General features: G+C 44.7%; 1 protein-coding gene across 1 annotated transcript in view; it reads left to right on the top strand.

Annotated features, from left to right (window-relative positions):
- LOC121278804 (filamin A-interacting protein 1-like) overlaps positions 1-22,322 on the top strand; it is a 286,735-nt gene that overhangs the window by 235,309 nt on the left and 29,104 nt on the right. The window contains exon 12 of the mRNA XM_041189257.1: positions 13,101-13,184. Coding sequence (XP_041045191.1) covers positions 13,101-13,184 — 84 coding nt within the window. The remainder of the gene's footprint in view (positions 1-13,100; positions 13,185-22,322) is intronic.

Below are 22,322 nucleotides of genomic sequence, written 5' to 3'. Positions count from 1 at the left end.
TCTGCACCACCATTCAATCATGGCTGATAAGTTTTTCAACCCCATTCTCCCGCCTTCTCCCCGTAACCTTTGGTGCCCTTACCAATCAAGAACCTATCTATCTCGGTCTTAAATACACTCAATGACCTGGCCTCCACAGCCTTCTGTGGCAATGAATTCCATAGATTCACCACTCTCTGGCTAAAGAAGTTGCTCCTCATCTCTGTTCTGAAAGGTCTTCCCTTTACTCTGAGGCTGTGCCCACAGGTCCTAGTCTCTCCTACTAATGGAAACATCTTCCCCATGTCCACTCTATCCAGGCCTTTCAGTATTCTGTAAGTTTCAATCAGATCCCCCCTCATCCTTCTAAACACCATCGAGTATAGACCAAGAGTCCTCAAGTGTTCCACTTATGTTAAGCCTTTCATTCCTGGGATTGTTCTCGTGAACCTCCTCTGGACCCTCTCCAGGGCCAGCACATCCTTCCTGAGATACAGGGCCCAAAATTGCTCACAATATTCTAAATGTGGTCTGACCAGAGCCTTATAAAGCCTCAGCAGCACATCCCTGCTTTTATATTCTAGTCCTCTTGAAATAAATGCCAACATTGCATTTGCCTTCCTAACAACCAACCCAAACTGCAAGTTAACCTTAAGAGAATCCTGGACTAGGATTCCGAAGTCCCTTTGCACTCCAGATTTCTGAATTCTCTCCCCATTTAGAAAATAGTCTATGCCTCTGTTCTTCCTACCAAAGTGCATGACTTCACACTTCCCCACATTGTATTCCGTCTGCCATTTCTTTACCCATTCTTCTAACCTGTCCAAATCCTTCTGCAGCCTCCCCGCCTCCTCAATACTACCTGTCCCTCCACCTATCTTTGTATCATCTGCAAACTTAGCCAGGATGCCCTCAGTTCCTTCATCTAGATCATTAATGTATAAAGTGAAAAGTTGTTGTCCCAACACTGACCCCTGCGGAACTCCACTAATCACTGGCCGCCATCCTGAGAAGGACCCCCTTATCCCCACTCTCTGCCTCCTGCCAGACAGCCAATCTTCTATCCATGCTAGTACCTTGCCTCTAACACCATGGGCTCTTATCTTACTGAGCAGCCTCCTGTGCGGCACCTTGTCAAAGGCCTTCTGGAAGTCCAAGTAGATAACGTCCATTGGCTCTCCTTTGTCTAACCTACTTGTTACCTCCTCAAAGAATTCTAACACATTTGTCAGGCATGACCTCCCCTTGATGAAACCATGCTGACTTTGCCCTATTTTATCACTTCCAAGTATTCTGAAATCTCATCATTAATAACGGACTCTAAAATCTTACCAACAACCGAGGTCAGGCTAATCGACCTGTAATTTCCTGTCTTTTAACTCACTCCCTTCTTAAACAGGGGGGGTTACATTAGTGCTTTTCCAGTCCTCTGGGACCCTCCCTGACTCCAGTGATTCCTGAAAGATCACCACTAACGCCTCCACTATCTCTTTAACTATCTCCTTCAGAACTCTGGGGTGTAATCCATCTGGCCCAGGTGATTTATCCACCTTCAGACCTTTCAGTTTTCCTAGCACCTTCTCCTTGGTAATGGCCACCATATTCGCCTCTGCCCCCCCCCAACTCTCTTGAACTTTGGGGATGTTACTCGTGTCTTCCACCGTGAAGACTGACACAAAGTACCTATTCAGTACCTCCGCCATTTCTTTGTTCCCCACTACTACTTCTTCAGCGTCATTTCCCAGCGGCCCAATGTCCGCTTTTGCCTCTCACTTACCCTTTATATATCTAAAAAAACTCTTGCAATTTTCTTTTATATTACTGGCTAGCTTACCCTCATATTTAATCTTCTCCCTCCTTATTTCTTTTTTAGTTGTCCTCTGTTGGTTTTTGTAGGCTTCCCAATCCCCTGGTTTCCCACTGCTCTTCGCCGCATTGTATGCTTTCTTTTTAGCTTTTATGCTGTCCCTGACTTCCCTTGTCAGCCATGGTTGCCTCGTCCTCCCTTTAGTATGCTTCTTCTTCCTAGGGATGAATTTTTGCTGTGTCTCCCAAATTACTTCCAGAAACTCCTGCCATTGCTGTTCCACTGTCTTTCCTGCTACGCTCATCTCCCAGTCAATTCTGGCCAGCTCCTCCCTCATGCCTCTGTAGTTGCCTTTATTCAACTGTAATACCGTTACATCTGATTCCAGCTTTTTCCTCTCAAATTACAGGGTAAATTCTATCATATTATGGTCACTTCCTCCTAAGGGTTCCTTCACCTTAAGCTCCCTTATCAAATCTGCCTCATTACACATCACTAAATCTAGAATTGCCTGTTCCCTAGTGGGCTCCACCACAAGCTGCTCCAAACAGCCATCTCGTAGACATTCTACAAATTCCTTTTCTTGGAATCCACAACCAACCTGATTTTCCTAGTCTACCTGCATATTGAAATCCCCCATGATCACTGTAACCTTGCCTTTCTTACACGCCTTTTCTATCTTCTGGTGTATCTTGTGCCCCACATCCTGACTACTGTTCGGAGGCCTGCACATAATTCCCATTATGGTTTTTCTTCACCTTTGCGGTTCCCCAACTCTACCCACACAGATTCTACATCATCTGACCCTACGTCATTTCTTGCTATCGATTTAATTTCATTTCTTACTAACAAAGCAACCCCACCCCCTCTGCCAACCTGCCTCTCTTTTCGATAGGATGTATATCATTGGATATTTAGCTCCCAGTCCTGATCCCCTTGCAGCCATTTCTCCGTGATGCCCACCACATCATACCTGCCAATTTCAATCTGCGCCACAAGCTCATTTACCTTATTTCATATACTGTGTGCATTCAGATACAACACCTTCAGTCCTGTATTTCCAGTCCCCTTTCTCATTGTCATCCCTTTATCTGATGTGCTTGAAGTTAGATTCCTAGCCCTTTCCAAACACTCTGTCCTATTTTGTGTTCTGGGGTCTTTAATAGCCTCTCCTGGGCTCTCCTTTCTTTTTAGTTGTTTCATAATTTTCCATGCAGTTGAATCTACACCCCCCCCCCCGCCACCACCACCACCATCACCACCACCACCACACAGTCCTCCTCTCACATTCTCCTTACCCTTAATCCTACTTGAGTATAGACTAGAAGCTAGATCCTCTAGGAAGGCTTGATCCTCTAGGTGGTGCTGACTGCCTGTGCCAGGGTCCTCCTCTCGCGCTCTCCTCTAGATGCTGCTGACTGCCTGTCCCAGGGTCCTCGTCTTGCACTCTCCTGTAAGTGCTGCTGACTGCCTGTCCCAGGGTCCTCCTCTCACTCATTCCTCTAGGTGCTGCTGACTGCCTATCCCAGGGTCCTCCTCTCACGCTCTCCTCTAGGTGCTGCGGACTGCCTGTCCCAGGATCCTCCTCTCACACTCTCCTCAATTTCAGTTCAAATTGTGATTGGAGTCTTACAAACCCACCAGTTGTATATATGGGCAGCTTTACACCTGAGAAAGGCAGTCATGGCATTTGCCCACTTATTGGTCCACCTAAAATTTGCAAATGGTGGCCAAAATGCCCCATATCAAAACCAATTTTGCAGGCCATGCAGTGGCCACCTCACTTGTACTATTGTGGACAGACAAGTAACCCATTAAAAAAATGAATTCTGATTGAGAATCATAAAAATGAACTTAAATGCTAAAAGTGGTCTTTTGGATTGGCAATAAATCAGTGTACAAAAATGATTTTCAACCAATTTTCACTGAATAGTTGTTAGTGTTATTTTAGGTTGAATAAGTAAGTAATGATTTACTCCCAAATTTGAGAAAATAAACTTGAAAATTAGTATTATTTTCTCACCAAAATCAAGTGCATGGCTACTTGTACATGTTGTATATATGTGCTTTGCTGCTGTCATGGTTTTTGATGAGCAAGCAGTTATGCACAAGATTTTCTTTAGCAAATCTAACAGGCTGTGTAGTCCAGATTTTTTTCAAGGGGATCTGGATCATCTTTAGGTGTTGCTGAGAGGTTGATATTCTTTATGCTGCTTTAAATGTCAGTCTTCATTTCTAATTGGGTACAAAGGAAGAACAGCCATGCACTGCCAAAATTTCCACACTAATACTCCCCGAAATAATAACATCATCAATCAAAAGTTGACTCAGGTCACACATCAAGACAATGGGGTCTTGAACATTTGTCTTTCCTAAAGACAATGTCAAAATTGTTTCCCTATGCATTGTCACCAACTACTTGTATTATCTCACCATCAGAGGGTATTGTGAGTGGTTAGTTTTACTTTGAAACTTCCTAGGGTTTAAGTGAGAAACTATTGTTGTCCGTGAACTGTGTAAACAGTTGTGAATTATCATTTAGCTTGAATACATTTTTTAAATACAAAAATACCATGCTTGTTTTCTTGTGTTTTGATAATGCTTAAGACATTTGGCGGTATCAGCCTAGATTTGCACTAAGTGCGGTAGTGGGCGGGTAAAATTATGTTTTACCTGCTGGCCTGAATGGCGGGTTTTCATGCCATATCGCCACATTATTTATAGATTCCTGGGAAATACGCCGTTTCCATGTGGACGGGCTCTCATTCGCCCGCCCGCCATCACCTCGCCAATTCATCACACTGGGCACCATATTTAAAGTCCAGTTGCGCGCACACATCTCAGTGCTTCCAGCCCACGACTGCTACAGGAGAGGTCCATGAAAGGCAAAAAGACTGCAACCCGCAGGTTAAGCGATATATCACTGGAAAGCCTTTTGGATTTCGTGGACACCACCGGGATGTACTCAAACTCCTGCTCTGACTGCAAGATGGGCAGTGGCTTGGGAGGTCTGAAACAAAAACAAAAATTGCTGGAAAAACTCAGCAGATCTGACAGCATCTGTGGAGAGAAAGACAGAGTTAATGTTTCAAGTCCTTATGACTCTTCAGAACTAAACAGAAATAGAAGTGTGTGAAATATATGCCATTTAAGGGGGATGGGACAGGTGAATCTGGATAAAAGGCCAGTGGTAGGCAGAGGCAAAGGAGAGATTGCAAACTATGTCATAGGGCAGGACTTTCCCGTTGGCGAGTGGGGGGCGGGCCCTGCTCACCGACGCGTAAAATGATGCGCGGTGATGTCAGGCGGAACTCCCGAAGTCACCGCGCCCCATTTAAATTTTCAGGTAGGCGGGTCTCAGCAAAATCAGCTGTGTGCCTGCTTCCCTGTCAGTGGCCAATTGAGGCCATTGACAGAGTCATTAAAGTAATTAATGGACCTGCCCGTCCAATCTTAAGGTTGGCGGGCAGGCCAGGAGCCCCGGTGGGAATTAGAAAGGAGGAGATTTCCAAAGTGTTAAAAAATTTAATTAAAGTTTTTTTAAAAATTATGGACATGTCCCAACTCATGTGACAGTGTGAGGAGACATGTCAGGGAATTTTTTTTTTCTTCTATTTTTAATATTTTTGTCAGTAGAGGCGATTTCCCTGAGGCAGCACTTAGCCTCAGGGAGATGAGTGCTCTTTCGTGAGCATGCGCGAAAGCGCACTCTCAGGTTTAGGGATTCCCCCCCATCCGCACAGGGAGCACAAAGTGCTTCCATGTGTATATCACGCTGGGCGGACCTTAATTGGCCCGCCCAGGTAAAATGGCGCCGGTCGGAGACGCATCTCAGTGCGCCCGGGTTTCAATTTCGCCCCCGACGGGAGGTAAAATCCTGCCCATAAACAAAAGGTCAAAGGGGTGTTGATGGTGGTATAAGGACTTGAAACGTTAACTCTGTCTTTCTCTTCACAGATGCTGTCAGATCTGCTGGGTTTTTCCAACAATTTTTGTATTTGTTTCAGACATCCAGCATCTGCAGTATTTTGCTTTTATCCAGGCTTGGGAGATAGTAGCAGTGGTGGTCAGCACCAACGCCTTTCAAAAGAGGACAGCCTCCCAGTGCCGAAAGAGGATGAATGATCTCCATTCCGCCAGGGTGAGTCACTCTTCTCATCACTCTCGACTCTCACACTCACAAATGCATCACACATTCACAGGGCCCTCACTCACTGTCGGTTCAAGGGACATCACAATTCACTCTCTCATATTCACCGTCAGTGTTCTCATCACGTCCATGGGATCACTCACTACCACACACGTCAGGCATGCTTATCATCTAGCCTGGCAGGCATCTTGCTTACACACTTCCATCTCTATTCATGCAGGACAAACTGGCACACAACAACAGGGAGAAGTCGCAGACCAGTGGAGGAATGCCTGAAATCAAAGTCCTCACGGACTTTGAAAACAGAGCTATCCAGCTGGCCGGCAAGGTTGGACCATTCACTGTGCTGATGGTGAAGTCAGCAGTGCTCTACCAAGTTAGGGTCCTGCAGTGCAACATCCATCAGACAACCATGCTGTGAGTGATGTTTCCTGTTTCACAGGACACTGCCATGCACTAATTATCTCTCCTTGCTTCCGCAGGCACATTTGAGAAACAGCCAATGGAGTCCATGACCCAGGTACTCCAATCAAGGCCTAAAGAAACCTCTGAAGAGGAATACGGAGGCACCCCTCTTGAAGTCCCATCACAGGGCTCATCCACACCCTTTACCAGCGCAGATCCATGTGGGACCTAGCTTTAGAATAGCTTCAGGATCACAAAATGGTGAGCACATCGCACTGTCTGATCCACAGCAGGTGGCGGCAGGGTCTTGCCTGGTGTCCGGCACTCTGAGGACTGCTGGAGGCCAGAAATTTGCTGAGTCCGAGTCAGATGACTAGTCTCTTCACTCGGTCATGTCACAGTTCCTGGATCTGCAAAGGCAAGCTTGGGAACATCAGTAAGGGATGTCCATTACACTCCTCAGATTGCAAGCCACAAGGGAGTTCATAGAGCCAGCATACCAACGCACCGAGGTCAACACTGGGAGGATGGTAGCCACCATGGACCAGGTCGTCACTCCTGTACTGCTGTGCCGGGTCAACTCCATCACTGATGCCATAGTTGGCCTCCAACAATGTGCACATGAGACGGGTGTCAGGCAACTCGATCTTACTCCAGCTACCCCTTCTCAAGGAGTCAGCCTGGGGCCCTCGGGCTGCCATAGGGAGGAGGACACTTCGGGGCCATCCATCCAGGTGACTCCGGGTGTGTCCAGCCAATCCAAATCCCCTCTTCCTGTGACCTTCAGCAGCTCCAGCTCCACAGGCTGAGGAGGGTGCCACTGTCAAACAGCAGGACCCCGAAACAGGCCAGGGCCCTCCAAGTCTCGGCTCTCCAGGGGCCCGCCGAGGTCATCGCAGACAGCGCGTTACAGTCAGTAGGCTGCCTCTACTTCCTCTGTGGAGGTCCAGGGAGCATCAAGATGTAGCGGCACGGTTAGGAAAGTTAAGAAGAATTAGTTGCACAGCCTGGGCATGGGCGTTAATCACTTGTACATACTGTTCACTATTGTCAATAAACTCCTAAGAATGTCTCTACGCCTTTCGCTCCTTGTTCTGATGAGCAGTTTTCTTATCACTCAGATGTGACACCTTTCTGAATAAGATAAAGGCAGGTGCCTCAGGCCAGGGCCTCTTCCCTGTGCCCCTTTGCAGCCTTCAGACCAAAGTGATGATCAGGCCTCACATTCCCTGGACACATTGCTGATGCCTACACCTCGACAGTGCTTGTCATTGCTGCCAGAATGTCGTGGGCAGGTGTCACAGAGTTCCGTCATTCTATCTGTGTGTTCTCAGCAGCTTTAAGGTGGGGCTGCCCCCCATCTCTTCAGCATTTGTGACCGGTGACAGTGTGTTTCTGAAAGGCTCAGGCGCTGAAGGTGGACAAAGATCAGATGCTTCTAAAGTTTCATGGCTGCCTGTCTATGATATTACCTTGATCACAAAATGCATGTGAGTGACCCTCGGCCAGACAGGAGTCAGACGTTCTCAGAGGTTATGTGAAGATCTATGGAGTGTTCTCACTGCATGTCGTCATCATCGAGAGATTGTTAGGGCCTCCACTGCGTCTCCATGACAGGAGCATTCTCACAGAGAGTATTTGTGCTGCCATAAGCCAGACTGGAGTCAAACATTCACGGATGCGATGTGAGGATTTATGGGGTCACCTTGCTGCTGTCGTCATCATCCTCCACAAATCTAACGGCTATGAAGGCCTCCTGCGCATGCCTGCGTTGTCTAGCCAATGCGAGGGCTTCATCCCGGTCATCATCGCCTTTTGAGGACCTTGTTACCTTCACCCTCATTGGCGACTTCCTTATCGGAGGAGACGTGCAGCTCCTCCATCTCCTCCTCAGCTAGGTCTTCTCCCCATTGCAACGTCAGGCGGTAAAGGCGCAGCAGACGACGACGATGCATGACACCCTCTGTGGACTATATTACAGGGCTCCACCTGACTGGTCCAGGCGCCGGAACCTCATTATCAGCATCCTGATGCTCTGCTCCACCAAGTACCGAGCTGTAGTACGAGCCTCATTATACTGTCACATTATATCAGCCACAGTCTCTGCGGGTAGCCCTTTTCCCTGAGGAGTCATTCCTGCAGCTTCTGTGGACCCTGGAAGATGGATGTAATAATTGTGCGGACCTCCAGGATTCATTTCTGGTGGCTGCACACCAGTTGCACATTCAGTGAGTGGAACTCCTTATGGTTGATGTAGTTGACTGCGTGTTGTGATGGAAATCGGAGTGCCAGGTGAGTGTAGTCGTTCACACCTTGCACCTGTGGGAAACCGGAGATCTGGGCGAATCCAATTGCTCTTGCATCCTGGCTGACCTGGTCCCTTGTGATATGCACAAAGTTGTGGGCCCTCGCAAAGATGGTGTCCGTGACCTTATGGATGCATTTGTGTGTGGAGGCTTCTGCGATCCCACAGAGGTGACCTCTGGAACCCTGAAAGGAGCCAATGGCATAGAAATTGAGTGCCACGGGCACTTTCACAGCCACTGGCAGTGGATGCCCTCCATGTTCCCCTGGCGCCAAATCCTGCAACAGGTGGCAGATGTGAGCAACCAGTTCCCTAGACGTGCACAGTCTTTGGCAACACTGGTTCTCGGTCATCTGCAGGAATGAAAGGCTGCCTCTATAGACCCTGGGTGTCACAAGGCGCCAACTAGCGATGGCTCACTGTGGCTCTTCAGCGGCATGTGCGGAAGCCCCATTCACCCCTTCTTCCTGACGTTGCTGCTCCTGCTTCTGCACAGCCAGGAGCCTTAATCACTCTCTCCTCTCTGTAGGCCATCAGGCATACAGCTAGTTCACCAGGCTCCATGATCCTGATGTTCTCCTTCTGAACGATGAAAGAGAGAGACATGTGGTTAGCACGGGTATACTAAGGACCTGTCCTGGTTAAGTGTGAAGGCCCCTTAAAACTTCCTGGAGAGTGCTGGCCACCACTTGGATGGCCAGAGATTAGTGTGCTGCATGGCTGTCCGAAACCCCACCTATCTCTGCCCCACTCCGCCTGACCGATTAGTGGCAGCTTTGCCCATTGCTGTGTTCTCAACTCAGATGCAGGCATTCTCCTTACCCGTGCTGCAAGGCTACATTGTTAGCTTGAATCATGGGGGAGACTGGCCCCGAACTAGGTTGCTGACATTGCAAGGGGCTATGAGCTTCTCCAGCAGTGACTGCTCCATGGCCAGCTTTAGCAAGGAGATTGTACAACGTGTGCAGTCATCCAACTGTTCCGCAGTCCATTAAAATGCCCATGACTTTGCGGCCTGTGCCAGGGACCATTTGGTGGCACATTGATGCCTCTGCATTGCTTGAGTGGGCAGATAAGCTAGAAGCCCTACTCCAATTGTCAATGTGGCTGTGCTTGAACCATCTCAGCTGCAGAGGAACGGTCATTTCATACAGGTTTCCCTAATGCATGGCCGCTTCCCTCACCCACCCTGAATGCTTGTGCGCTATATTCAATGACAGGGCTGCCCTTGACCTCCAACCCCCCACCCTCCCAGTCACCTCAATTGTAGGGTTGCCCTGACCCCCCCTCCCACAAGTCAACTCAGCAGAAGGGCTGCCCTTAACCTCCCCACAATCAAGTGCTCCTCAAGCTTGAAGTCCAATAGGCGATCCTGGCAAGTGCTGCGCATTGTTGCTGTTCTGAGTCCCCCTCAAAGTGCAGCCCGCTAGGCGCACGCCTTTTATGTACTGTTGTGAAACATGTCGGTGTGCTTTCCCACTGACATGAATGGATGATCCAGTGGGGGCGGGGGGCGGGGGGGGTGACGATTCTAGTGGCCTGGCCTGATAATGATATGCAGATATACTAATATATTACAATAAGGTTCCCGATGTCTGATGGTGGGAAATGCGGCCCAGCCCGACCCAACCAAGCATAAAATGACGTGTGATGACGTCGGACGAGCGTCCTGATGCCGTTGCGCACATGCGCTATATTTCGGTTGGTGGGCACACACCGGAGTCAGCAGCGCGCCCACCGACAATTAAAAGGATTATTCAGGCCATTAAAGCCATAAAGAAATAAATTTTTCACTACTGTCCAACCTCATGGTTGGCGGGCAGGTGAAAAGGTCGAGCGGATTTTGCATGTTTTAGGACACCTCATCCACGAGTGGGATGAGGTTTCCAACAGCAAATAAAAATAAAATAACAATTTTAAAGTTTCATTTCTAACATGTCCCTGCTCATGAGACAGAGTCAAATGAGGGGACATGTTTTATAACATTTTTAAAATCTTTATTTTTGATATTTACAGAGTTGCCTCAGGGAGATTTTCAAGTGCGCGCGCACATATGCAAAGTTTGCACTCGCCCTCCTCCCATCCCCGCCAAGTCTGCCTGACAAAGGAAAATTCCTCCCCCTAATTTTTACACTAAAAACAAAATGGAAAAGAATAGCTTTTTAAAAAGGCAATGCAAACTGATTTAGACATTATTTAAATATCTTGCCGAATTGACACTGAAAGTTCCCACACAAAAGGGAAATACTATGTTATACATAGGATTGTTTTTTCCTTGATTACCTGGTCCAGGATTTTACAGCCCTCGAATGGCAGGCTAAGAGGTACAAGCTAGTAAAGGTCCCGGGAGCCATCTCAGGAGGGTATTCCAATGTAGTGCCACTGCTGGGCCATTTTACAATAGTTTACATAATTAAAGGACCAATTGACGAACATTTCCCCAGGTTACTGGGATTTTGACGGTGGTGGAGCACACCCCCCCACCCCTCCATCTGCATGGAGTCAACCCAGAAGCAGTTTCCCAGGCGTTGGAGCTCTCAGCGCTTTCTGGCCCAATGAGGGGGCTCCTGGTGGCAAAGGCCATCCCCATGACGCCGATGCTGCTGCTGGAGGGGTTTCCCCTCTGATCACTGGGGCCTGCCTACCTGGCAGGCCCCACTCCACCTCATAATGGTGGCACCAACTCATTCTCCTTGCAGCCTCAGCAGCAGCCACTGCTTGCCAAGGCTGCCAAGCTGCCAGTCCTCTCTTTGGGCTGGCAGTGTAGAGAACCAGCACGCTGTTCTTAATTGGATGGTGGGTCTTGCAGCGGACTCATAATTATCTGCCGCCAGTAAGTTTGTCACGATCCAAGCCTTAGTCTCATTAAAAACTAAACAGTCCAAACACTTATAGGAGAACCTACATTCTTGTTTTAGGTCATCTATTCAGGCCTTAAATATGAAGTTGAAATTCGTTTTAAACTAAAATTATGTGTGATTCAGCATCTGCTTATTGTGAATATTTTGACCTTAATTATATTGGTTTAAAGCTGTCATCTCTAAGTCTCATGCTGATATCTATATGTGATCACATTTTTATGAAAATTAATTTTTGCAGATTTTAAAATCTGTTTGATTTACAATATCTCCAAAATATTATCTGCTTTAAAACACAATGAACATTTTCAATCTTCTTTGTAGAAAAGGAGTTTGGATTCCAAAAAATAGAGGGGAAGCGAGTGAGCCACCCCTCAGTTGTATCACAGATTATTGAAGATAAAATATTTTTTCATTTTGTGTTTTTAGGCGATTTATCAAAAAGAGGAAAAATAGTGTTTTCTTTAGACATATTACTTTCATTCTATTATATTTCACGTAAGGAACATAAATTCTGTTGGAGAAATAGTTTATAAACACATATAATAATTCACTGATCTCAAAAAATCTAAATTTAAATATTTTTGTCGTGATTTGCTATTTCCAATATATTAAGAGTCCCCATGTACTATGTAAAATTATTCAGGTGTTTACAAGAAAGCTATTTTTGAAATGCAAAGGTTGTAGAATTAGTTTATACTGTAAATTATGTTCATCATTTTAAATTATATATATTTATGAGGTAACCTTGATATTTATATGGGCCTCTGAAGAAATTATTCAACTAGATCAGCTTAAAAATAATAAATTAAAGGACATACTTTTGAATTTGTGAAAATTACAGACTCAGAACAGTATTAAAAGATGGTTTGCAATTTAATGACGGAAGGTTGAGGTAATTAAATCTTGATGTACAATTATGAGCACATTTCAGAACATAGCTACAATGTGATATAGAATGAAAAGGACAATATCCAAAAACTTGTATGATGCTCTGTCATCTGAGGCTATATTTCATGAGTGCAGGGTGAAGGTCAAGGAGCTATCTAAACTCCATCAATCCTGTGGACAGTTACAAATGACCTTTCACTTTCCATAAGACATTCAATATTCTGAATTGTAGGGATACATTTTTCTGTGTTTAGAAAATGGAGAAATAAAAGCCTTTCATGCTGCCATAGGTGCAGTTATTGCAGGATCTTCTGAATGGTGCATTCACCCTGTGCGCTGATAGAAACTAATATCTAATTTACACCGACTGAGTCTCAATTTGAAAAATTGCATTTCTACAGTTGTTAGTGAAACCATAGGTAAACTTTCAGCATATAGAGTGGGTTATTAGTCACTACATCAGATGTTTTACCATTCTGAATAGAAACAGGGAATTTGTGCATTTTTTATGTCTATCTTGAGTTGAAACATTGGAAAACAAAAATGCAGCTCATTGTTCAGCAGTGAATTATCTTCAATATATGTACAGGAAAAGTATAGCATTATACTAGGTATAAATGGGCCAGGCGTTTGGGTAGATTGGCATAGTAAAGACTGCAAAAGAAAAAAATGTGCTCTTGAATTGTCTTCCTTTTTGTTTTATAGATTCATCAGAAAGAAAACAAATTGTGTGTTTTGCAAAAAGAGCTAGTGGAGGCCCAAACACAATACTCTGCCTGTTATGAGGAGGTAATAATTTTCTAAATAAATAAACTTTGGAACCTTATTTCATGACCTATTGTTTCTCATGTATCATCTAATGTAATCAGATATAACAGTTTGCATAATTGGGCAGCTTTTGTGCTGATAAAAACATCTGTCGTTCGAATAAGGGCCTATTATCCATCATATTTACAATAGTCCAGATTTTGCTGGAGCAGGACATCTCACAGCATATGCTATTAATTAGAATTGTGTATGTTTTGGTTTTAAAAGTTTTTAACTCGCAAAGTTGCTAGAACTACGATTGATAATGGAACAGCAAAGGCAATAGGCCATCTGGTAACTTGAAGGACAGTGTACCCCCCTAACAAAGGAGATTTGAACAGAGGAAGGACTGAGAAGTAAGATGAATTAGAATGGGTGAATTCAATGCATACAAAGAGAAATAAAGAGAGAGAAGAAAAGAAAGGCTTAAGAGAGAGACAAATTAAAAGTAAGAAAATAGAAATTTAAAATTTGACATTTTTTAAATTGCCTAAAACAGTTCACGACCTGAAGGAATGAGACGCCATACTTAAAGTAATTTCCTGGGCAAGAGAGGTTGATTGGGTGTCATTAATAATTATTACATCATTAATCAGATACTGTTAATTACTAGATTTAATGTCCTATGGAAAGGTTAATGGGCAATTAATATGATGATCACGGGGAATTTAAGAGTGAGATTTTGTTTTCGTAAAGCTCATGCTGAAGCAATGCAAGTCAACCAGCAACTTGTGGTGATTTGCAATTCTTCCTAGTCACAAATGGCTGGCCAATTTGTGCATTATTGACTGTGAACATCTTTCATTTACTATTATTCTTGCAGCAACATCTGGGCTTTCTATCTCATTATGTCTTTCATGCATATACTTGTCAGTGTACAATAGATCATTTTTAAAATAATGGAACCCTAAACAATTGTTCATGATCCTTTGAGTGGTAGGAACAGGTAAAATATTACTTCATTTTAATTTGTATCAATTCGATCAAAATATATATTATGCTTATTGCATAATCATGTTACTAGGCTAATTAAAATGGACTATTAATAAAGGGACTATTAATAAAGCAATTTTAGGGTTTAAGAGTTCCCTTGGAGTTATTTATTTGTAGTCCATCAATACACAAATGTGAAGCTTACAAATAGCAAGTTCTGTTTAGTCTTCCTGTCAATCAAAAAACTTCCATATTGTGACCTGTAGTCTGAAACCTGGTCCTAGAATGTGGTGTTGCGTACTTTATCTGTGCCTACCTTCTCAGAATTCCATGTTTGAACCCCTCCAATGAAGTTTCCACCTCAGACACAGTACTGAAATGGCTCTTATCAAAGTCAGAAATTACATCCTATGTGACTGTGGCAAAGGTAAACAATCCCTCCTAATTCTTCTTGATTTGTCTATAGCCTTTGACACAGTTGACCCCACCACCCTTCTCTAACATGCCTCCACCATTGTCCAGCTGGATGTGTCTGTATTCGCTTGTTTCATTCTTATCCTATCAAAGCCAGAGAATTGCCCACAATGGCTTCTTTTCCCGCTTCTGCACCATTACCTCTGGTGTCCCCCTCCTATTTCTTATCCTCATGCTGTCCCTACAGCACCAATTTTCATGTGATCGCCGCCCACACCCATCTCCACCTCACCACTACCTCTCTTCACTGTCTAAATTGTTACACAGCTTGTCAGATTGCCAGTACTTAGATGAACAGAAGTTGTCTTCAGTCCCTGCTGAAACTCCGTTCCTGAGTCATTGACTCTATCTATCTCTCTGGCAACTTTCTGAGGCTGTTTGCAACCTTAATGTCATTTTGACTCTGGTCTGAGCTTCTGACCTTTCATTTCTCAGCATCACAAAACTACTTTTTCCACCTCTGAAATACCTCCAGATTTTGCCCCTGCCTCAACTCACCTGGTCCTGAAATCCTCATCGGCACCTTTGCTATCTCTAGACCTCTCTAGATCTCTCTCCAAAGCACTGAACCCCAGCCTTTCACATTCCTCCCTCCATAAACTTTGAAGTTACCCAAAGCTTTGCTGCCCATTTCCTTGATCGCAGCAATCCCGTTCACCCTTCACCTCTGCATTCACTAACCTTCTTTTGCTCCTGGTTAAGCAATGCTTCTATTTTAAAATTTTCATCCTCGTTTTCAAATCCTTCCACAGCTTCACTCCTCTCTATCATTATCATCTCCTCCAGCTCTACAATCCTTTGAGAACTCTGTGCTTCCCTAATTCTGGCCTCTTGAGCATCCATGATTTAATTGATTCACCTTTGGCAGCTGTGCCTTCAGATGCCTAGACTCTTAAGCTCTGGAATTTCCTCCCTAAACCTCTATGCCTCTTTGACCAAGCTTTTGATCATTGGCCCTAATATCTCCTTAAATAGCTTGGTGTCAAATATTGTTTGATAATGCTCCTGTGAAGCACCTTGCAATGTTTAGTATATTAAGGATGCTATATAAAGGTGTCAATGATGAAGAAGATTATTCTCCTGTGAAGTTTGTAAATTTGATGTTGCATAATGTTACTTTATTTTGACTAGTTTGCTAATTGGGATGGATTCAGAGCAGAACTTGCAGTTCAAAACTAGGCATCCATGAGGTGCTGTGGGTCATTAGCAACAGTATTCAACCAAATCTGTAACCTCATGGTCCGGTATATCCCTCACCCTACTATTACCATCAAGTCAAAAGATCATCCTTGGTTTAATGAAGAGTGCAGGAGGGCATGCTAGGAGCAGCACCAAGCATTCCTAAAAATGAGGTGTCAGCCTGATGCAGCTATAACACAGGACCGCTTGCATGCCAAACAGTAGAAGCAGTATGCAATAGACAGAGCTAAGCAATCTCACAACCAACAGAGCAGATCAAAGCTCTGCAGTCCTGCCACATTGAGTTGTAAATGGTGGTGCACAATTAAACAACTAACCAGTGGAGGACAAACTACCAATATCCCCATTCTTAATGATGGGGGAGCTCAGCACATCCGTGGAAACAGTAAGACTGAAGCATTTACAACCATCTTCAGCCAATAGTACTGAGTGGATGATCCATCTCAACCTCCTCCTTAGGTCCCCAGCATCAAAGACGCCAACCTTCAGCTAATTCAATTCACTCCATGTGATATCAAGAAATAGCTGAAGGCACTAGATACTGCAAAGGCCCTGATAACATCCTGGCAATAATACTGAAGACTTGTGCTCCAAAACCAGCCGCAGCCCTAGCCAAGTTGTTCCAATTCAGCTACAACATTAGCATCTACCTGACAATGTGGAAAATTACCCAGGTATCTCATGTCCACAAAAAGCAGGACAAATCCAAACCAGACAATTACTGCCCCATCAGCCCCATCTCAATCATCAGCAAAGTGATGGAAGATGTAGTCAATAGGGCTATCAAGCATCACTTACACAGTAATAACCGGCTCATTGATGCCCAGTTTGGGTTCTGCCAGGGCCACTCAGCTCCTGATGTCATTACAGTCTTGATCCAAAAATGGACAAAAGAGCTGAATTCCAGATTTCAGGTAGGAGCAACTGCCCTTGTCATTGAGGCAGCATTTGACCAAGCGTGGCATCAAGGAGCCCTGGCAAAATTGAAGTCAATGGGAATCAGAGGTGAAAACTCTCCACTGGTTGGAGCCATACCTAGCACAAAGGAAGATGGTTTTGGTTGTTGGAGACCACTCATCTCAGTCCCAGAAAATTACTGCAGGAGTTCCTCAGGTCCTAGGCCCTACCATCTTAAACTGCTTCATCAATTACCTTCCTTCCATCATAAGCCCAGAAGTAGTGATGCTTGCTGATAATTGCACAATGTTCAGTACTGTTCACAATTGCTCAGATACTGAAGGTTTTCGTGTCCATATGTATTAAGACCTGGACAACATTAGCTTGGGTTTATAAGTAGCAAGTAACATTCACATCACATAAATGCCAAGCAATGACTATGTCCAGCAAGAGAGAATCTAACCATCTCCCCTTGACTTTCAACGGTATTACCATTGCTGAATCCCCTGCTTCCATCTTCCTGGGGGCTACCGTTGACCAGATACTGAACTGGACCAGACATACACAGAGATGAGAAATTTCCATCCTTTGGTAGATTTCTGACCCTCAGGACTAGTGCAACATACAAAGGTTAAAAAAAAAGCAACTCTGCTGTTAGTCAGTGAGAGCGGAAACTAAATCCAGAGCTGTGATTGGAGGAACAGTTACTCATAGATTATGTCTCTCCCACACTTACTGTGCCTCCAAACATAGGTTATGTCTTTCCCATGCTGGCTGTTCCAGCTCCTCCAATTACAGGTTCCCTCCCTTCTGCTTTTGCTGCTCTTCCAGAGACAGAATATATTATGACTGAATTTCTGCCAAGTGGACAAATTCACATTTTCTCACATTATACCCCATCTGCTAAATTTTCCCCATTCACTTAACCAATCTAAATTCTCTTGACAACTTACTCTACTATCTACCTTTGTGTTATCAGAAAATTTAGTTACCATACATTTGGTCCCTTCATCCAAGTCATTGACGTAGATGATAAATAGTTGCGGCCACAGCACTAACCCCTGTGGCACTCTACTAGTAACAGCTTGCCAACCTGAAAATGACCCATTTATGCCTAATTTCTGTTTTTTGTCAGCTAACCAATTCTCTATCCATACTAATATGTTCCCCCTGCATCCCCCCACCCTCACAGTGTGAGCTCTTATTTTATGTACAACCTTTGATGTGGCACCTTATCGAATACCTTTTGGAAATCCAAGTGCACCACATCTACAGACACCCCTTTATCCACCTTGCCTGTTACTTCCTCAAAGAACTCTAATAATTATTCAAACTCAATTTTCCTTCACAAAACCATATTGACTCTGCCTGATATTATTATGATTTTCTAAATGCCCTGCTATTACCTCTTTAATAATGGATTCTAGTATTTTCCCTATGACAGATTTTAGGCTAACTGGCTTATATTTCTTGTTTTCTGTCTCCTTCCTTTCTTGAATAAAGACATTCCAATTGCAATTTTCTAATCCACTGGGAACATTCCAGAACCTAGGGAATTTTGGAAGATCACAACCAATGCATCTACTATCTCTGAAGCTACTTCTTTTAAGACCATAGGACGCAGGCCATCAGGTTCAGTGAACTTGTCAGCCTTTTGTTCTAATAGTCTTCTCAGTACCTATTCCTTAGTGATTGTGATTGTTTTAAGTTCTTCCCTCTCTTTTACCTCTTGCTTTTCAAGTATTCTTGGGATATTTTTTGTGTCTTCTACACTGAAGACAGACACAAAGTACTTGCTCAATGCTTCCACCTACTTATAGAAACTTACTATCTGTTTTTTATATTTCTGGCTAGCTTTCTCTCATACTCTAACCTCTCCCTAATTATTTTTAATCATTCTTTGCTGGTTTCCAAAATCCATCCAATCTTCTGACCTGCCACTAATCTTTTCAGTGTTGTATGATTTTTCTTTGAATTTGATACTATCCTTAACTTCCTTAGTTAATCATGGATGGTGCATCCTTCCCATAGAGCCTTTCTTTCTCAATGGAATACACCTTTTTTGAGTTGTGAAATATCTCTTTAAATGCTTGTCACTGCTTCTCTGCTGTCCTACCTTTTAGCCTATTTTCCCAGTTCACTTTAGCCAACTCTGTCCTCATACCCTTGTAATTGCCTTTTTAAGTTTATGGCCCTAGTCTTATACCCTCACTTCTCACCCACAAAATTAATGTGAAATTCTATCATGTTATGATCACTATTTCTAAGAGGCTCCTTTATTATGAGGACATTAATTAATCCTGTCTCATTGCACATTACCAGGTTTAAAGCAGCCTCCTCCCTGGTTGGCACTAGAACTTACTGCTGTAAGAAATTGTCCCAAATACGTACAATGAACTAATCTTCCTGGTTACCTTTACCAATCTGACTTGTCCAATCTATATGAAGATTAAAATCCCCCATGATTATTGCGGTACCTTTCTTACAAGCTGCCATTATTTCTTCCAGCATACTCTGCCCTACAATGTAGCTACTGTTAGTGGGCCTATCAACTATACTTCTTACCTTGGCTATTTCTCATCTCTCACTGTACTAATTTCATCCTTAATTAATTAACAGAATTACCCCACCACCTTTTCCTAGATTCCCTTCCTTTCAAAAAGCTAAATACCCTTGACTATTCAGTTCCCAGCCTTGGGCCAGGATTTTACTGCCTCGTCGAGACAGGTCTCCCTCTGCCGCCCCCTCCCCGGCAGATGTGGCGAGCCATTTAAATCTCCATTCAGTTCGGCGGGACTGTAGTATCCTGCCGGTCAAGAGGGGCCGTAAATCCTGGCCCAGGTTATCTTGCAACCACATTTCTCACATGGCTATCAGGTCATACATATTTATTTCTATTTGTGCTCTTAATTCATCTGTTTTGTTATGACTGCTGTGCACATTCAGTTACAGAGCTTTTAAATCTATTTTTTTAGCCATTATTCTAAACTTGGCCTTATCTGCTTATGCAATCTTAAATTTATACGCTCCATCCCTTCCTGACACATTCTGCTTATCATTCTAAGATCACTTCCCTACTCTATTGCCCTGTCCTTTCCCTTTAAATTACTACATCTGCCCTCACATGATCCCTCCAACCCTCCCACCAATTTGTTTAATGCCCTTTCTATTGCCCTAGGTGTAGGAGTCGCCAGATCACTGGACCCAGCATGGTTCAGATGAATACCGTCCCAATGGTACAGCTCACAATTTCCCCTGTAATAGTGCCAGTGCCCAATGAATCAAAGCCATTTCTCCCACACCAATCTTTGAACAATGCATTCAACTGTCTAATCTTAAACAAAAACAGAATTACCTGGAAAAACTCAGCAGGTCTGGCAGCATCGGCGGAGAAGAAAAGAGTTGATGTTTCGAGTCCTCATGACCCTTCGACAGAACTTGCGTTCGAGTCCAAGAAAGAGTTGAAATATAAGCTGGTTTAAGGTGTGTGTGTGGGGGGCGGAGAGATAGAGAGACAAAGAGGTGGAGCGGGGGGTGGGGGTGTGTGGTTGTAGGGACAAACAAGCAGTGATAGAAGCAGATCATCAAAAGATGTCAACGACAATAGTACAATAGAACACATAGGTGTTAAAATTAAAGTTGGTGACATTATCTAAACGAATGTGCTAATTAAGAATGGATGGTAGGGCACTCAAGGTATAGTTCTAGTGGGTTTTTTTTATATATATATAATGGAAATAGGTGGGAAAAGGAAAATCTTTATAATTTATTGGAAAAAAAAGGGGAAGGGGGAAACAGAAAGGGGGTGGGGATGGGGGAGGGAGCTTACGACCTAAAGTTGTTGAATTCAATATTCAGTCCAGAAGGCTGTAAAGTCCCTAGTCGGAAGATGAGGTGTTGTTCCTCCAGTTTGCGTTGGGCTTCACTGGAACAATGCAGCAAGCCAAGGACAGACATGTGGGCAAGAGAGCAGGGTGGAGTGTTGAAATGGCAAGCGACATGGAGGTTTGGGTCATTCTTGCGGACAGACCGCAGGTGTTCTGCAAAGCGGTCGCCCAGTTTACGTTTGGTCTCTCCAATGTAGAGGAGACCACATTGGGAGCAACGGATGCAGTAGACTAAGTTGGGGGAAATGCAAGTGAAATGCTGCTTCACTTGAAAGGAGTGTTTGGGTCCTTGGACGGTGAGGAGAGAGGAAGTGAAGGGGCAGGTATTGCATTTTTTGCGTGGGCATGGGGTGGTGCCATAGGAGGGGGTTGAGGAGTAGGGGGTGATGGAGGAGTGGACCAGGGTGTCCCGGAGGGAGCGATCCCTACGGAATGCCGATAAGGGGGGTGAAGGGAAGATGTGTTTGGTGGTGGCATCATGCTGGAGTTGGCGGAAATGGCGGAGGATGATCCTTTGAATGCGGAGGCTGGTGGGGTGATAAGTGAGGACAAGGGGGACCCTATCATGTTTCTGGGAGGGAGGAGAAGGCGTGAGGGCGGATGCGCGGGAGATGGGCCGGACACGGTTGAAGGCCCTGTCAACGACCGTGGGTGGAAAACCTCGGTTAAGGAAGAAGGAGGACATGTCAGAGGAACTGTTTTTGAATGTAGCATCATCGGAACAGATGCGACGGAGGCGAAGGAATTGAGAGAATGGGATGGAGTCCTTACAGGAAGCAGGGTGTGAGGAGCTGTAGTCGAGATAGCTGTGGGAGTCGGTGGGTTTGTAATGGATATTGGTGGACAGTCTATCACCAGAGATTGAGACAGAGAGGTCAAGGAAGGGAAGGGAAGTGTCAGAGATGGACCACTTGAAAATGATGGAGGGGTGGAGATTGGAAGCAAAATTAATAAATTTTTCCAAGTCCTGACGAGAGCATGAAGCGGCACCGAAGTAATCATCGATGTACCGGAGAAAGAGTTGTGGAAGGGGGCCGGAGTAGGACTGCAACAAGGAATGTTCCACATACCCCATAAAGAGAACAGGCATAGCTGGGGCCCATGCGGGTACCCATAGCCACACCTTTTATTTGAAGGAAGTGAGAGGAGTTGAAGGAGAAATTGTTCAGTGTGAGAACAAGTTCAGCCAGATGGAGGAGAGTAGTGGTGGATGGGGATTGTTCGGGCCTCTGTTCGAGGAAAAAGCTAAGGGCCCTCAGACCATCCTGGTGGGGGATGGAGGTGTAGAGGGATTGGACGTCCATGGTGAAGAGTAAGCGGTTGGGGCCAGGGAACTGGAAATTGTTGATGTGACGTAAGGTGTCAGAGGAATCACGGATGGTCCACTCCTCCATCACCCCCTACTCCTCAACCCCCTCCTATGGCACCACCCCATGCCCACGCAAAAAATGCAATACCTGCCCCTTCACTTCCTCTCTCCTCACCGTCCAAGGACCCAAACACTCCTTTCAAGTGAAGCAGCATTTCACTTGCATTTCCCCCAACTTAGTCTACTGCATCCGTTGCTCCCAATGTGGTCTCCTCTACATTGGAGAGACCAAACGTAAACTGGGCGACCGCTTTGCAGAACACCTGCGGTCTGTCCGCAAGAATGACCCAAACCTCCCTGTCGCTTGCCATTTCAACACTCCACCCTGCTCTCTTGCCCACATGTCTGTCCTTGGCTTGC

Source organism: Carcharodon carcharias, chromosome 6, assembly GCF_017639515.1.
Source record: "Carcharodon carcharias isolate sCarCar2 chromosome 6, sCarCar2.pri, whole genome shotgun sequence".
NCBI lineage: Eukaryota > Metazoa > Chordata > Chondrichthyes > Lamniformes > Lamnidae > Carcharodon > Carcharodon carcharias.
Note: the sequence above shows the minus strand (reverse complement) of the source record. Positions and strands in the feature narration are given on the sequence as shown.